At 41.2% G+C, this 15,817-nt stretch overlaps 1 protein-coding gene across 2 annotated transcripts; it reads right to left on the bottom strand.

Moving 5' to 3' along the window:
• Positions 1–1,533: 1,533 nt before the first annotated feature.
• eif4bb (eukaryotic translation initiation factor 4Bb) lies at positions 1,534–12,131 on the bottom strand. 2 transcript variants are annotated; one of them, XM_053498369.1, is made up of 15 exons: positions 12,047–12,131; positions 7,361–7,501; positions 7,008–7,213; positions 5,930–6,046; positions 5,778–5,832; positions 5,520–5,669; positions 5,218–5,439; positions 5,009–5,140; positions 4,590–4,869; positions 4,344–4,417; positions 3,029–3,254; positions 2,897–2,931; positions 2,661–2,808; positions 2,166–2,241; positions 1,534–1,949 (listed from the first exon to the last, which is right to left on the bottom strand). In XM_053498369.1, exons 1-15 carry the CDS (start codon positions 12,057–12,059, stop codon positions 1,872–1,874), a joined length of 1,953 nt encoding a protein of 650 aa, XP_053354344.1. In that variant the 5' UTR covers positions 12,060–12,131; the 3' UTR covers positions 1,534–1,871. The 2 variants fall into 2 exon arrangements, with proteins under 2 accessions (XP_053354344.1, XP_053354345.1); XM_053498370.1 differs by having other exon boundaries at positions 2,175–2,241; positions 12,047–12,130.
• Between the last annotated feature and the right edge of the window lie 3,686 nt (positions 12,132–15,817).

Genomic DNA, 15,817 nt, shown 5'->3' with positions numbered 1-15,817 from the left:
AAATGTGCACCCTGTAACAACTAACGATTATTCGATTGTTTATTGTTAACTAATGGGTAAAGAAAGTTTAAATTTGCTCCCTTCATTAAAACTTATGTTCGATATTAGGTGAGGTGCACAGATTATTCTGGGCTGATTCTGATAAGACTACTGACATTGGATTAGCCCACAGACAAATGTTGAGTTGGTGTTAGTTCTGGTTCTGTTGTCAGTTTTAAAGCAAATTAAAGCGGTACCTCGGATAAAAACGCCCCACCTTTGGAATGTTTGCCTTAAGACCTGAAATTTTGCAAGAAATTTGCCTCTGCATACGAATCATTTTTTTGCAGACGAGCAACCGAATCAAGCTGAACTGAATACTGGCTAAGGTGCGCGTACGTCTGAGAGTTGTTCAAAACTTGTTTGCGTTAGTGTAAAGTGAAGTGAGTTTCCTTTTTTTTTTCTTTTTACTTATTTTGTTTTCTGGCACTTTTGAGAGATTTTGTGAAGCATAGCTCCACGGGTGCCAAGAATGTTAGTAAGGACGGTAGCAAAAAGAAAAGCCACTTTTAGTTGGTTTTTAAATCAAGAGGAATCATAAATTAAGGTTAAGTGAGGTTTTAATGTCTATTTATTTCCTATTTTACTTCATTTACATGTCTTTTCTAAATGTTTTTTATATGCAAAAATATGATTATTACATTTGAGCATTTGGTAAACATCCTTATCCAGAGTGACTTACTTTTTTTTTCTTTTTACATCTGAGCAATTGAGGGTTGTATAAGTGACCAACAATGGCAACTTGGTGGTGCTGGGGTGGACCTTCTGATCCATAGTCCAAAGCCTTAACCACTGAGCCACTCCTGACCCCCCTGATTATACTGTTGGAAATGGGTAATATTGGTAATAACACAAGGGAAATGCCTGTGGATCTGACCCTTTGGGTTGCCCTGTATAAAGTGTAACCAAGTACAGCTGTTGACAATTCCAAGATGAGGGGTATTTTTCGTCTGCTAGCAAAACGAATAAATGAATGAGAGACGAGACGCCAAACGAAAATTAAACACTACAAATGTTATTTGGTTGTCTACAGTCAACCTAAATGTCATCTGAATGATCAGACCATAAAGCTTCTCCGGCTACGTTTACATCACCAGCCTGAAGTGACTCGATTCCAATTTTTACCCTAATGTGACACATATCAGATTTTATGTAGGGCAGTCTGCATGAACCTAATGTTTTCCAAATCAGATCTGAGTCAGTTTCTACATGGTCCTAGATCGGATGTATACCGTCACTTAAAAAAGGACGGGCAGACTGATGTTCGTGACTTTTTGCCTCTGATGTCAACAAATACAGTTGACCAACTACTTGAGGTCCTTCAGAACAAAACTCCTAAGAATGGTTTTGTTAAAATTGCATCAATTGTTTGAAATGAATAAGTATGCACCCAAACTCTGGTTTCCCAAGATGCACAACCATCCGATCCACCACTGCCCCCTAGCTAGCTGTTTCATGCTTATAACGTAAGTGAGGTGGATGAAGTGACAAACATTTTTTTTACTTACTTTTCAAATTTATTTATAACAATACTTTGCAAATTACACTTCTTTAAACCCCATAATGCCTGTCAGAGTTTATACGTTTATAAGCTGGTTCTTTACTGTTACTAATTAAAACTAGTCAAATTATGGATTACCTTTTTAGAAAATTTCGACAAACATTAAAGAACAGCTCTGACAACCCATGCAACGATTCTCCCCAGTTTATCACTGCCTTCACTGCATAAACCAGCAGAACCAAAGTCTCAGCAAGTATTTGATCAAATTTGTTTTCCTAAATGCAACATTATCCTATATTTGTGTGTTTGCTCTTCGTTTATTTCTTCTCGTTTAATCCTCTGCATCTTCTTCCCCTGGCTGCTCACCATCCATCAGCAACGCAGCGTATTTACTGGCTGAGCTGAATTTCTGGAAAAAAAAAAAAATAAGTAAAAAAAAAAATAATAAGAATTAAGCACTTAGAAAATGATACGGAAATTAAAATAATAATAATAAAAAAAAAAAATATATATATATATATATATATATATATATATATATATATATATATATGCAGAGGACACACAGGATAAACGGACAGTGGGGGGGGAACAGGGACAGACTGGGCGGACGTGGTGGACGTACAGTACTTACTGGAGGCGCAGTCTCCTCATACTTCTTTGGCTCTGCTCCGGGTCTGGGCTCTCGCCTGCTCTCTTTCCTAAAAATCAGAAACAGATCAACTGACAGATCAGGACTCAAGTCACGCATTAGTCTAAAAACACAAGTTCAGGGTGTGTTATGGATGCAATAACACATTTAACTGATTAACGCAGTTAACAATTTTCTATTCTTACTATGATTAAACGATCACAGTCAACAAAAAAAAATAAAAATAAACCACAAGCAAACAAAAAACAATCAATCCGGCAAATATTAAATTGACCAATACATGAAAATGGGTACAAAACAATTCTTAAGAAAAAAAAAAGCAGATACCTGAATAAAAACCTAATATGTACACATGCAAGCAATTAAACGTATGCTAATTAAACTTTTAAACTATCGTTATATATAACATTATATATACACGCCTGTGTGTGTGTGTGTGTGTGTGTGTGTGTGTGCATGCGGTCTCACTTCTCTGTTGGTTCTCGTCGTCTGTCTTTGTTAGGTCCATCTCCTCCTCGATCAGCTCCTCGACCCCTACCTCCCCCTCTCAATGCCCCGCCCCCTCTTCCCTGAGACACACCTTTCTCCCGTCCTACACCGTCCAACTGATTCTCATCTAAAACACACACACAAAAACAAAGTCACATGCTTATCTGCATTTCTTAACTTTATGCTTGTGCACTGAGTGGGCGTGGCATTCTGACCTTTTTCAGCAACAGGTTCATCCGAATTTGAGGAGCTGCATTGATAAGAAGAAAGAAAGGAATAAAAACAAAAGGGTTAAACGCTATGTCGAAATGGTGAGGACAAGACGTAAAGTCACTGTGATTTCTCACATTCTCGGTTTGTAAGCCGTGCCACCGCCACCGGGTGCAGATGAAGGTGTAGTGTTAGCTCCGCCTCCTGTGCTCCTTTTGGCCCAGGCATTCTCCTTTGGCGGAGGAGCCGGCATCGCCTTCAGCGGTAAAGCTCCCTGACTAGGGGAGGTTGGTGGGCGGGGCCCAGGAGAGATGGGTTCATCCACTTCATTTTCCACAGGCTCACTTTCATGATGCTTAGAATCTGAACGATCACACACACACACACACACACACACACACACACACACAAAATTTTGTACATTATGCAATTTGCAATAAATATGAGTGGGCAACTTTTGCTGAGCAAACCTGGTGCTAATTTGCTCATTGATGTTTTTTGTTGAACCGTCAACCGTTGATAAGTCACTATTATCCTCAGCTATCAGAACAGCATTTTGGGTAACTTAGGAAACCATTTAAGTAAAAACAGACTATTTTTTTTTACAAAGGTTACAAAACATGTCAGTAACACTAATCTGCACATCTGCTTTATATAATGAAACGTTCGGTGCACTGCTGTCTGTGAAAAGATCTGCAACAAAATTGCCTAAATCTCTGTCCACTGCCATCATGTGGCCAAAAACTGTAACCGCGTCTAAGGAAATAAATCTAACTCAAATGTAACAGTTTTGTCTCTGGGCCTTTAAATCGCGAAAAAATCGGAAATTTGGATTATTCACCATCAGGACAGCTTTACAGGACAGACATTTTCTATCATCCTGCTCCTGAACTGATTCACTAAAAACAGTGAGGCCGACTCATTTCTTCTGCACCCCCACACACATACAATATACTGGACTTTAGACATTGTATACATTCACTTACACACTGAAAATAGTACTGTATATAACTGTAAATCTTGGTATCTGGTGCACTGCAGTGTCTAATTTTTGTACAAAAACCACGAGCTACTTTCGTGATTGAACAGGAAGTAAAAATATATAAAAATAAATATGTAAACTTAAGCATATAAAAATGAACAAGCAAACAACCAACTAAATAAATAAGCAAAATTAAAAAAACAATAAATTCATACTTAAATAAATACTTTAGGCATAAAAAAAAAATAATAAAACAAGGAACCTAACAGGATCCACTACAGTGCTGCAGCACACTTAAACATTTTTTTTTTTTTTAAGATTTATGCAATTACTAAATGTCTTGGATAAAGTTTGATTATACCAACTGTAGCTTTGAAATAGCGTCTAATTTTTTTGTTCTTTTAAGTATTTGTAAGTAAGTGCTTATCCTCCTTTTAGACACAGACTTGTGTGTTAAAGTGTCTATTTACCTCCTTGGTGTGCGGATTCACTTCCTGTGCGCTCGTGCTCGCTGGTTGTCGACTCGCCGCGCCAGCTCGGGTCCCTGCACACAGAGCAGAACAGTGCGATGCTTTATTGCTAGTCTGAGAAACCATGTCATGCTACCTCGCGAAGCTAATCTGAGAAACAGTGCAGCGTGGTTTTTTAGAACGGACTGGATCAAAGTTATCATCGTTCTGACGCGTGGTGGGTAACTCCACCCTCTCTGTCCTCACCGGTCTCGAGCTCGTCTCTCTGAAGGTCTGGGCTTGTCCTCCTCCAGCTGTCGCTGCAGCCGCTCCTGCTCCTTCTTCAGACGCTCCTCCACCTCTCTCTCCTTGGCTGCCGTGTCCACGGGTTTTGCCGCTCCGAATATGGAGGCAGACCTGCTGGGGTTGGCCTGAGGAGACAAGCCTCCGCCGCCTCCGCCACCTCCGCTGCCACCACCACCACCCTGTTCCTCCTCTTTTGGGACGCTGCGGGGTTTTAGGTTCAGTTTGGGTCTCTGAGGAGGACCTGAGGGGAAACAACGGTCACCACATGGTTATTAAATGGCAAGACAAGATGTCACGATACGTGACAATTTATAACAATCAGTATCATCCAAATCGTCTTATATGTCCATTGTCTGTCTGTATGTCCTATTTGTCTGTACCTCTTTCCTCGCGTCTGTCGTCTCGTTTCTCGTAGCGGTCGTCTGAATAACGATCTCCATCCCGCCTGTCATCATAATCGCGCCTGTATCCGCTACCGAATGCCCGGCGTCCTCCACCACGGGAATCATATCCTGTCGGTCACATGACTACTTGCTCACCAAAAGCTTATATAGAGACAAAATAATCCTAATAACGTATTAGAACTAACCTCCACGGTCGTAATCCCTGCCTCCTCGGTCGTCATAGCGATCCCTGCGATCCCGATCGTCATGGCGCTCCCGGTCGTCATAGCGATCCCTGCGATCACGGTCGTCATAGCGCTCCCGGTCGTCATAGCGGTCCCTGCGGTCCCGGTCGTCAAAGCGATCTCGACCGCCGTATCGGTCGTCACGCCGTGGTCCATCCCTGAATCGATCGGACTCACGTGACCCTGAGAAACAAAAGAGGACTATTAATGATACAGCCGCAACCGCACGGAGTAACGGGACAGTCATGTGATTAATAACACACTCTCTCCAAAGCCGTCGTCCCTGCGCGGGCCGTCATCCTGCTCCACGCTGGGACGAGCCCTCCAATCAGAGTCCGTCTTATCAGGACCGCCGTCACCGCCACGCCCACGATCGCGGTCCCGGTCACGCCCCATCATACCTCCGTCACGCTCTGAAGAGGAAACAAACACGTCATTAAAACACACCGCTGAAGAGGTTCTACACCCTCACCCCAGTCCACCACACTCTCTCAGGTCACCTCCACCACACACACGCTCACCTTTGTCATTGGACTGATCTGCGATGTCTACTCGAATCCGTCTGTTTCCCAGGTTCTATGCGCACACACACACACACACACTCAATAAACACTAATGTAAAGCACTAAATGATTAAAAAATTAAGGGTGACCTGTGCGGCGCGTGACTCTACCTCCTCATTGAGCGTGAGCGCACGGAGCAGCGAGTCGACATCATCAAACTCAGCGTAGCCAAAACCCTTCAGTCGCTCAGGGTTACTGGGTTCACGCGGCAACCGCACGGCACTGATCTGAAAACACACACACTTATTCTTGTACATTTGTACAACAAAACATAAAACACATTCAAACTTTTTCTGTTATGGTGTATCGAGTGTTTTAGTAACCTCGTCAACGTGTGACCTTCAGTTGAAAAGTTAAACGTTACCACAAAATTTTGTGTCAAAGTGTTACAAGGTGTGACGTCAACTGGCAACCTTACACCAGTTGCGCAACCTTGCTGTGTAAATTCTTTTTTTGCAGCACCTGAGGCTTTTTAAAATTCCTCTTTTTTTTAAATTGGGTCATAATTGTATTGGCATGTCCCCTTTAAACGCATGCACCCACTGTCTTTCTGGTGTGCCCGGGTGCTGACGGCGCAGGGTGCTTGGGCCCGCTCATCGTTGCTTGCAACTATATTTTGTGTAATTTATAAATTGAGTAACTTCAAGGTTTTATTTAACGCCCATCTTCGATGTGAAATTTAATCACGTAATGTCTTCGTGAAACTTCAATGTGTAATATATTTTTATAGGACACCTTTACTGTGTAACTTAATTGTGTAAAATTTACTTTTTCGAAGAACTTCTTTGCGTAACATCCCAGTTACATTTTTTAGCGAATTTGATTGTGCATCTTCACTGGCTAATGTCATTGCGTAACGTCATGGGGCGACTCCACTGCGCTACTTCCCAAGTTACGCTGTTACATTGTGTAAAGTTATGGGAAAAGAAAATCAGGTTATTTTTTGGCGCATGTTATAAATTTGTAACTCTTTAACATCATGATTCCTTTGGCAATATGTGAACACAATAAACACCGCTCAGGATTTTCTCTGACACGGTGGGACCTCTGTTCCCTAAATCCACATCATTATCCTGGTGAAACCCCGAGGCTCCATGTAGTGAGCGTCGTACTATCAGGGCAATTCTATTAAAAATTGAGAAGAAGACGGACAGACAGTAAAACAATAACTCCAAACACTCGTCTCACCGCGAGGCCTCGGAAGAACTGTTTGATGGACTCTTCGGTCACATCGTAGGGCAGATTTCCGAGGAAGGCGGTGTAAGGAGGGCTGCGAGGCAGACGCGACCGGTCGACGTTCACCTCCCGGGCCGCACGAGGAGCCGTGGGCAGGATGGAGCGATCGATGGGCGGGGCACGATACGAATCTTCAGGGGTGTGCCAGGAAGTGGACACTGCAGGGAGACAGAAAGGGGTGGGTGAGTGTGTGTGTTAGAGGAGCAGGAAACCATGATCCTTTTTTTAAGCGTTGAAAAACAGAAAGAAAATGCTAATAGAGAGACGCATCACCATAGCAACGGGTGTGAAATCTTTGTGCTCACCTTCTCCATCCAGGTCGTCGGTCTCATCCGCCCAACTGGTGGGCTTAGCGCTGGAATAAACGGGCGGTGCAGATCCACCGCTATCCTCCGCCAGGAAGTCCGTCAGGGTTAAAGTCTTCCCCTTCTTCTTATTCTTCTTAGCTGTGAAAAGCAAAAACACCCCTTTTTAAATAACAACGAAGCCCTGGCGAGCGCACTCTCTCTCTCAGCGCTGTAGAGCTCTGAATAATTACTGTAATCGCTGGCTGTGGTGAGAGAGGAATAAAACACTTGAAGGATAATTATTGACAGGAAGCGTTTCCTTTAATGTTTAGACGTTGAAGGCGAAGCCTCATACAGAACCACGTGGACGTAAAGATAAAACCTGAGCGAGAGGAAGGAACAGTGATAAGGTGTCCGATATCTCCCGCGCAGCTGTAACACTAGCCTGCTGTTTTACTTTAGCGGTGACGCCCAGGCTCCTTCACCAACAGAACACAGAAGCTGACTAACTCCATAGTGCACGTATATACCAAGGTTTATGGTAGTTACCTTTAGACAAGGTTGAATAAAACCAGAGTCATGGTTTTAATGCTTCCTTCTGACTGGTCTAAACTTTTCAGAGAAACATTTCAAGGCAGTTAGGTTCTAGTGTGGAACGCGAGGAGGCTCAGAGCGAAGATTAAACAAAAATATTAAAATGCATCTCAGAGAAGTGAAATCGTCTCAGCTGTATTTTTATATTCTTCCTATTCCAAGTCCTGCAAAGTATACAGCTCGCCCCAAACGCCTAGATACTACAGTTGTGAATCAGACTGTCAAATTATTTATTATTTATTACAGACTGTCAATTCAACAGCACCAATCTCTTACATGGTTCACGGTATTAAAAACAACTAAAAGTATCTAATAACCACTGAAATGTTTATTACTGCCAATCTTTTGCTACACACTCCAGTCCACTAGGTGATAGTGTTGCAACAGCTGCCCATAAACTCAAAAGGCGACGACGTCGTGTTAGAAATTGGTGGAAATGCAACTTACTGGATAAAACAAGAATAAGGAAAATGATGCCAAAAATAATTATTATTACACAAGGAATTTAAATTCATTAAAAAGTGTAAAAGTTCACTCATGAATTGAATCGAATCAAGCAACAACAAAAAAATATCAAAACTGCAAACAGTCCAAAGTTACATGAAACACGAAACAGGTGAAGACTAGACAAACCATAAATCATCTAACTAAAACAAAGTTTAAAAAAGCTTAATAGAATTTGTGAAAAGAATTTGATCATACTCTTATTTAATGTGTAATAAAAAACTATTTTAAAATATACTTTTAAACATTTAAAATTTAACATTTAATTTCCATTTAACCCTGGAAAACCCAGACCACTTTATCCTAATAGGAAATCTATCTCCTTTGGCTGAAATGATGATACAGACCCAGTGAATCCTAAAACAGGTGTTTTTTTTAAATTAACCCTTTCCTACTACATGTAATGACATGGTCCATATTTGACCCCTTGGGATGTCCAGTATGTTTTACCAACTGGTTACGTTCACTCATGACATAAATTTTATAATTTCAAAATATATTTATTGATTTTAACTTTTCATCAATCACTATGCACATCAAATTTTGCTCTAGGGCAGGAACTAAAAACACTGGCATCAAACATGCCAACCTATCAAAAAACATGTAAAATGAACAGACCTGCAAAAAGGTTTACCACAGTAGCACCCATGATTGATGTGAAAAAAAAAATCAGGTTAGTTCAGTCAGTTACCACTAAATGTCAGTGTTATGGGTTCACATAGGGCACACTGGGTTGTAATGCAAAAAGAAATTGTTACTTTGGTGAGTCGGTTGAATATAACGGTGAAGTAAACGTCTGGGTCAAATATGACCCCAGGGGTGCTCCAGGGTTAAGCACGTTTTCTAAATATTTCTTCCTTTTCCTTAAAAAAAGAAAAAAATGCATTGTGCAGTGGTGCATTGTAACTTTATACAGTATTATTATAATTAATTAAAGCATTTTCCCTGTGACAAAATGAAGTTTTATCTTATCACCATGCTATGTCATGTCCCTTATTTGTTTTAGACTAGAATTAAAGATTTTATAATTCTTTTACATTTCCATTGTGTCAGTTTGCCTCAAAATATCTGTTGGATCATTGGGAAACAAAATGTTGATCGTTAAAATCCCTAATAACTTACAATACGATTATTTTTGCCATATTGCCCCGCCCCTGATCACACTAACAACCCAGAGCTTTGGCAGATTTTCTAGCTCTACATTGTACAGGCGTACAAAACACAGCGTACAAATCACGTTAAACATTTCCCGATGCACCCGTGTAAGGCGAGTCAGAGGAGAGTCGCTGCTCCTCCTGTGAGGATTTTATTGCTGTGTAATGTGATTGTTTTATCCCAAAGGGGCAGCAGACTCCTCGGTGTGCGTTTATCCCAAGCTCCAGCACTCGGTGTCGCTATGGTAACATTAACAGTAAACCTCGCTCCTTACACGTGCATAACTTTGGATCGTATTACGTACACAGAGAGATTATACACACAGCTTACAAGGGTTAGTATACAAATAAACTACTCGCTCGGAGAGCTCTGTTCGGTCCTTCGGTGTGTCCTGCCTATTTCACCCACAAATTTGTGTAATTGTTTTTAGTTATTTGCAACCTTGGCGAGGCATTCCCACACAACAACAACAAAAAAAAAGAACTAAAGTCCAGCTAGCAGCTGTACAGCGTAACCAGCTCTCGTATCCTCTGGAGCCATTGTGTTAATTTAGGCTGATGAAATGTAATGGTATTTTTCATTGATCAACCTTACAGTGTCCAGCCAATGGAATCGCTCCATACAAAGGATTCGTTTACTTCCTCAGTTACCATACTGCCGCCAAAAAAGAAATGCAAACAAGAGAAATTAGCGGACAAATCACATCAGGGTTTAGGCAAAATGATGAAAATCTATAATTTTCTAAATTCTAAATTAAAAATCTAAATTCTTTGGATTTGTCTTTTTCGACTGAAACTGTCCTTGCTAACATTCTTGTGTCCCATGTGTGCACTAAATCCTTTGTTACTGTAAACCGTTACAAAACGCACACAAAAAAAATATTCATAAACTTGTTTTGGCTGTCCACTGAAAAACAAGTTTTAAAGGTCTCCTGAAAGAAAGCGCAACTGAGCCGGCGTTCAATCCATTACATTCGATGGTTCATACGCCGAGGCTAATTTACTGCAAAATTTTAATTCTTACCGCAAAAATGTGTAGGTAGGCTAAAACACGCAACACGGCGTTTACCGCGTGCTTAAATGGACACCACCTTGTCTCAGAGCTGTTCTCCACTGTATTGGACTCTAAACTCTGTCTCGTTCAGGATCTTCTGAAATTAGGATTATTCACCATCAGGACAGCTTTTCCATCATCGTGCTCCTGGACTGCTCCACTGAAACCACTGAGAACGACTAATTTCTCCTGCACCCATATCGGGCAGAGGCGGCTCTGTGGTTGAAGTGTTGACGTCCTGTTTGACCCAAGGTCCTTCACCCCAAGTGCTCAGATACATTTGGGTGTCGAGATGGCAACGGGCCCCTGTAAATACGCGCCACAGAAACGGAGGACGTTCGTCTGATGTGCCAGGCGATGTGTAGATGAAACCTCCATAGTGTGTGTCTAGACGTGCTTCTGCCAGGTTTCATCACAGGTTTCATCACTGTCCTGTCTATGTGCAAACATTCACTGGTAATTAATACTGATTAAAGTCCAGCTGGGAAGAATTCTCAAATCAGGAGGTGTTGATTTAATCTTCTGTAACATCAGGTCATTTATTTATTCGTTGTGGGACCCATTGTTTTAAGGCAGGAAAAAAACACATTGTTATTGATGTTTCAATCTATAAGTATGTGCACACAGACTCAGACCCATGGTGTTTGATTTAAGTGCAGTATGATGATGATGATGATGTTGTTGTTTCAGTACCCGGTGGTGCATGTGTCCAGTAAACACACACACACACACACAATGTGAGCCATTTTGAACACAGCCTCAGGCCCTTTGTTGGTGAGCTGTCGAGGAATTAATGGCGATATTAAACAAATCATTAGACACTTCTATTAAAGCATGACCGCAGCAGTGTGTGTGTGTGTGTGTGTGTGTGTGTTTAGAACACGCAGTTGTTTAAAGCGAACCCGTTTGAATTAAAACACGTCTGGATGCGGCACCGAGTGACACCTCGCGTGCGCACTACACGTGGAAAAGCCCTCCTCTGACGCCGTTGTGCGCATGCGCGGCTAGACTAGCACGCTACACGCCATTTCAGCGCATTTTTAGCAACGCGCGCGCTCCGAGTCCGATCGCTCGAATAAGACGGCTCGCGCGAGTCAACGTGCGAAGAATTACAGCCGACTCCGCGCGACAATCAGCAAAACAGGCCACGTGACTTGCTTGCTAGTTAGCCGACGAGCTAACTGATTAAACAGGCTAGCCCGCCGCTTGCTCGTGCGACACACTGGGTGGGTGTTTTTGTTTTTTGGTGTTAAAGTCTTTTTCCCCACAAACGCCTCACTGGTCATTAATAAAACACGGTAAACATTCGCCCCCCTAAAAACAGACACGCATTCTATAAACGCGGTTTTGTCGTTTTGATCCAAATCCACACAGACCGTAAGTGCACATTCAGCTCACCTGACGCCGCCATGTTGGAAAGTGTGCACGTCACACAGAACCCGGATGAAAGCCTGACGCGTCACGCGGACGGAAAAGGGGTTACGATACAGTACACCACAGTGTCAGAGTGGAGTATTAAGCTTTTTGCTGGACATTACTTACACGTTCATATATATATATATATATATATTTTAATAATCAGACGCTTTATGCTTTGATTTTTTTTCCTTTTAAGGATTAATTTGTGCCCCACGCATTTATTATATGAAATTAAGATTAGATAATGAATGGATCTGAATGTTTGTGTTACAAAAATGAAGACTTGTCCAATCAAATATTATTATTTGATTTAAAAGGGAATGACAACAAAAACAAAATATTATACCAAATTTACAACAATATCTCTAAAAATAAAACAGTTATGAATTAAAACTGGAAAAATGCCACAGATACATATGTTCGACTCATCCAACAACAATAAAACTTGGTACGATTAAAGATAACATGTTATTACAATACCACAAATCTCTCAGTTTTTACTATATGTTGCAAATTTTGCAGCAACCATCGACAAAATGCATTGCGCTTTTTTGCAACATACCTAAGAATATATGAACAGGTTTATTTATGTCATTTAACTGGTGAGAATATTTATCATTAAGAGTGTTAAAAGCATAAATGCTAAAATATGATTAACTGTTTTTGTTATATCAGTGATTAACTCCAACATCCAATAGTTTTATCACAAATGCAGCATGCACCAATGTTCGGTATGACGAACGCGGGAAAGCTGCACACCTTCTGCGCTCGCTTCGAGGCTGCAGCCAACAATGCTAATAGCACTAGCAAAGCTAACTAATCCAACAATGCTAACAGTGCTAATGGCTGCAGACAGGTATGGAATGCCAACCCTGGTAGTGTGTTCATCATCTCCGAGCACGTCATGAGGTGAGCCTTCAAAAGAGTGAACACCAGGAAAGCAGCAGGACCAGACGGCATCCCGGGTCGAGTCCAGAGCCTGCGCAGACCAGCTAGCAGTCTGGTCTAGACAGAAATATTCAACCTCTCCTTAACCTAGTCACTAATACCCACATGCTTCAAAGAGTACATCATTATTCCTGAAATGATCTCCTAGTGGCCTCTGATCATGGTTGCATCACTATACTTATGTTACTCGATCTCAGTGCAGCTTTTGACACTATTGATCGTAGTATTCTCCTTCACAGATTAGAAAATGTAGTAGGAATTAAGGGAACGGCCCTCTTATGGCTTAGATTCTATTTGACTGATCGTTATCAGTTTGTAGATTTAGATGGTGACCATTGCTCATGTTCTCAAGTTGAGTTTGGTGTTCCACAGGGTTCTGTTTTAGGCCCACTGCTTTTTTCCCTTTACATGCTTCCTCTGGGCAACATCATTCGTGAACATGGAATTAGTTTTCATTGTTATGCTGATGACACACAAGTATACGTTTCAGCAAAACCAGATGATAAAAACCAGTTTACTAAAGTTGAGCAATCTGTGCAGGACATAAGAGATTGGATGTTAATTAATTTTCTTCTGCTTAATCCTGATAAGACAGAAGTTCTAGTCATAGGACCACAAGCAGCTAGAAGTAAGCTTTCTAAACACACTGTAACTTTAGATGGCCTTCCTGTTCCATCAAGTGCAACAGTAACAGACCTGGGTGTGATTATAGATTCCAGCCTTTCATTTGAAGCACATGTAGATAATATTACTAGGATAGCATTCTTTCATCTCAGAAATATTGCCAAGATAAGAAATATATTGTCACCAAATGAAGCAGAAAAACTAGTTCATGCTTTTATGACCTCTAGGTTGGATTATTGTAATGACTTACTGTCTGGTTTTTCAACAAGGTGCATAAACAAGCTTCAGCTAGTCCAGAATGCAGCAGCGAGAGTCCTTACTCGAACCAGAAGATACGAGCACATCACCCCTATCTTATCCACATTGCATTGGCTTCCTGTGAAATTTCACATCGATTTTAAAATACTACTCTTGACGTATAAAGCATTAAATGGTCTCGCGCCGCAGTATCTGAGTGAACTGCTAGTGTCTTACAATCCGCCATGCCTACTTCGATCAAAGGATGCAGGCTGCTTGGCAGTACCACGTATTACTAAAACTACAGCAGGGGGCAGAGCTTTTTCTTACAAAGCCCCAAAGTTATGGGATAGCCTTCCAATTAATGTTCAGGACTCAGCCACAGTCTCAGTGTTTAAGTCTAGGCTAAAAACCTATTTATTTAGCCAAGCATTTTTGTAAATAGATTAGCCTTAGGTAAAGGAGCAGATCTGGGGGACTCATGGACGTAGAGTATTATGGTGAACTGGTATGTTTAGATGCTGTCTTCCCCACTCTCATTGATCACTTAGGTTTGTTGACGATGAGGTAATTGGTTGCTTTACATTTCAGGAAGCCCTCATGTTTGTGTTTCCTTCTGGCTCTCCCTTTTCAGTTATGCTGTCATAATTAGTCTTGCCGGAGTCCCTGCTTGCACTCTGCACTAAATATACATTCACATTATATACTGTTCGAATGTGACCTAACTGCCATCTCTCCTCTTTTTCCCCTTTTCCCCCTTTTTTCTCTTTTCTCTCTCCCCCTATCTCCCCCTTTCACTCTTTCTCTCTCTCTGTTGAGCTACACATGTTGTTCCTGAGCTGCCAGTGTTCTGGCCTCGTCTGGTGTTGGCAACTGTTTCTCTGGGGACCTGACAGTTCGATAGTTCAGGATTGGAACTTCCTACAAGTCTACCTGAGTCTTCAATAACTACCTGGACTCCATATTAACATCAATTAACACCAGCTATTATAGCTGAACTGCTTGCCACCTAACACACTCTATAAATGCAGATCATTTCTGCTTTCTGTTTCACCCGAATAAGGATGGGTTCCCTTTTGAGTCTGGTTCCTCTCAAGGTTTCTTCCTATTATCATCTCAGGGAGTTTTTTCTTGCCACTGTTGCCCTCGGCTTGCTCACCAGGGACAAACTGACCATGTTGATTCATACACATTCACATTTCATACAAACTTAAATAATTCTTTTGATTGTGTAAAGCTGCTTTGCGACAATGACAATTGCTAAAAGCGCTATACAAATAAAATTGAATTTAATTGAATTGTACAGTTTCCTGGCCATAAACCTCTGCGTGGTATTAAAGAGGAATTCCACAGAGTGGCAGGTTTGTCCTTTGTAGTAAAATCGATGACGCATATTTAATATGTAGTCATACTATTTATATCTACTGTATACATGTATTCATCCTGCACACACACACACACACACACACACACACACTTGATCCTTCCATATATGACTTTCTATTTCAGGGTTTCCAAATGTAATTGGGTGCATTGATGGCACCCACATTCCTATTAAAGCTCCTTAAATAAATGAGGGAGACGATGTTAATAGGAAATTTATTCATAGTAGCAAGGTAACAGGTAACAACTTAATTTTGTGTCCTTAATTTTTTGCCTTGCAAAACTCATAACTTTTTTAATATGTGAGGCAACTCACATCATTACTAATGATGATGCAAAATGGTCAGGATCTGTGCATGATGCCAGAATTTTCCACAAGTCATCATTATGCCAGACATTTCAGCAGGATATGTTTTGCTCTATACAATGTTGTATATATATATATATATATATATATATATATATATATATATATTAGTATTGTACCCTTGTCTGCCCTATTTAATGACACCCTACCCTGAACCTGGACCACAGACACACTTTAACCTGGCTCACAGC

Source organism: Clarias gariepinus, chromosome 6 (genome assembly GCF_024256425.1).
Source record: "Clarias gariepinus isolate MV-2021 ecotype Netherlands chromosome 6, CGAR_prim_01v2, whole genome shotgun sequence".
In the NCBI taxonomy this organism is placed as follows: Eukaryota; Metazoa; Chordata; class Actinopteri; order Siluriformes; family Clariidae; genus Clarias; species Clarias gariepinus.
The sequence above is the reverse complement of the archived record's forward strand: the minus strand, read 5'-3'. Positions and strand labels throughout refer to the sequence as shown.

Coding starts and splice junctions, on each gene's coding strand:
- eif4bb (XM_053498369.1), bottom strand. Junction 5,670..5,777: donor AGATCAGTCCAATGACAAAG/GTGAGCGTGTGT, acceptor TTTCCTCTTCAG/AGCGTGACGGAGGTATGATG. Junction 5,141..5,217: donor CAGGGATTACGACCGTGGAG/GTTAGTTCTAAT, acceptor TGTGACCGACAG/GATATGATTCCCGTGGTGGA.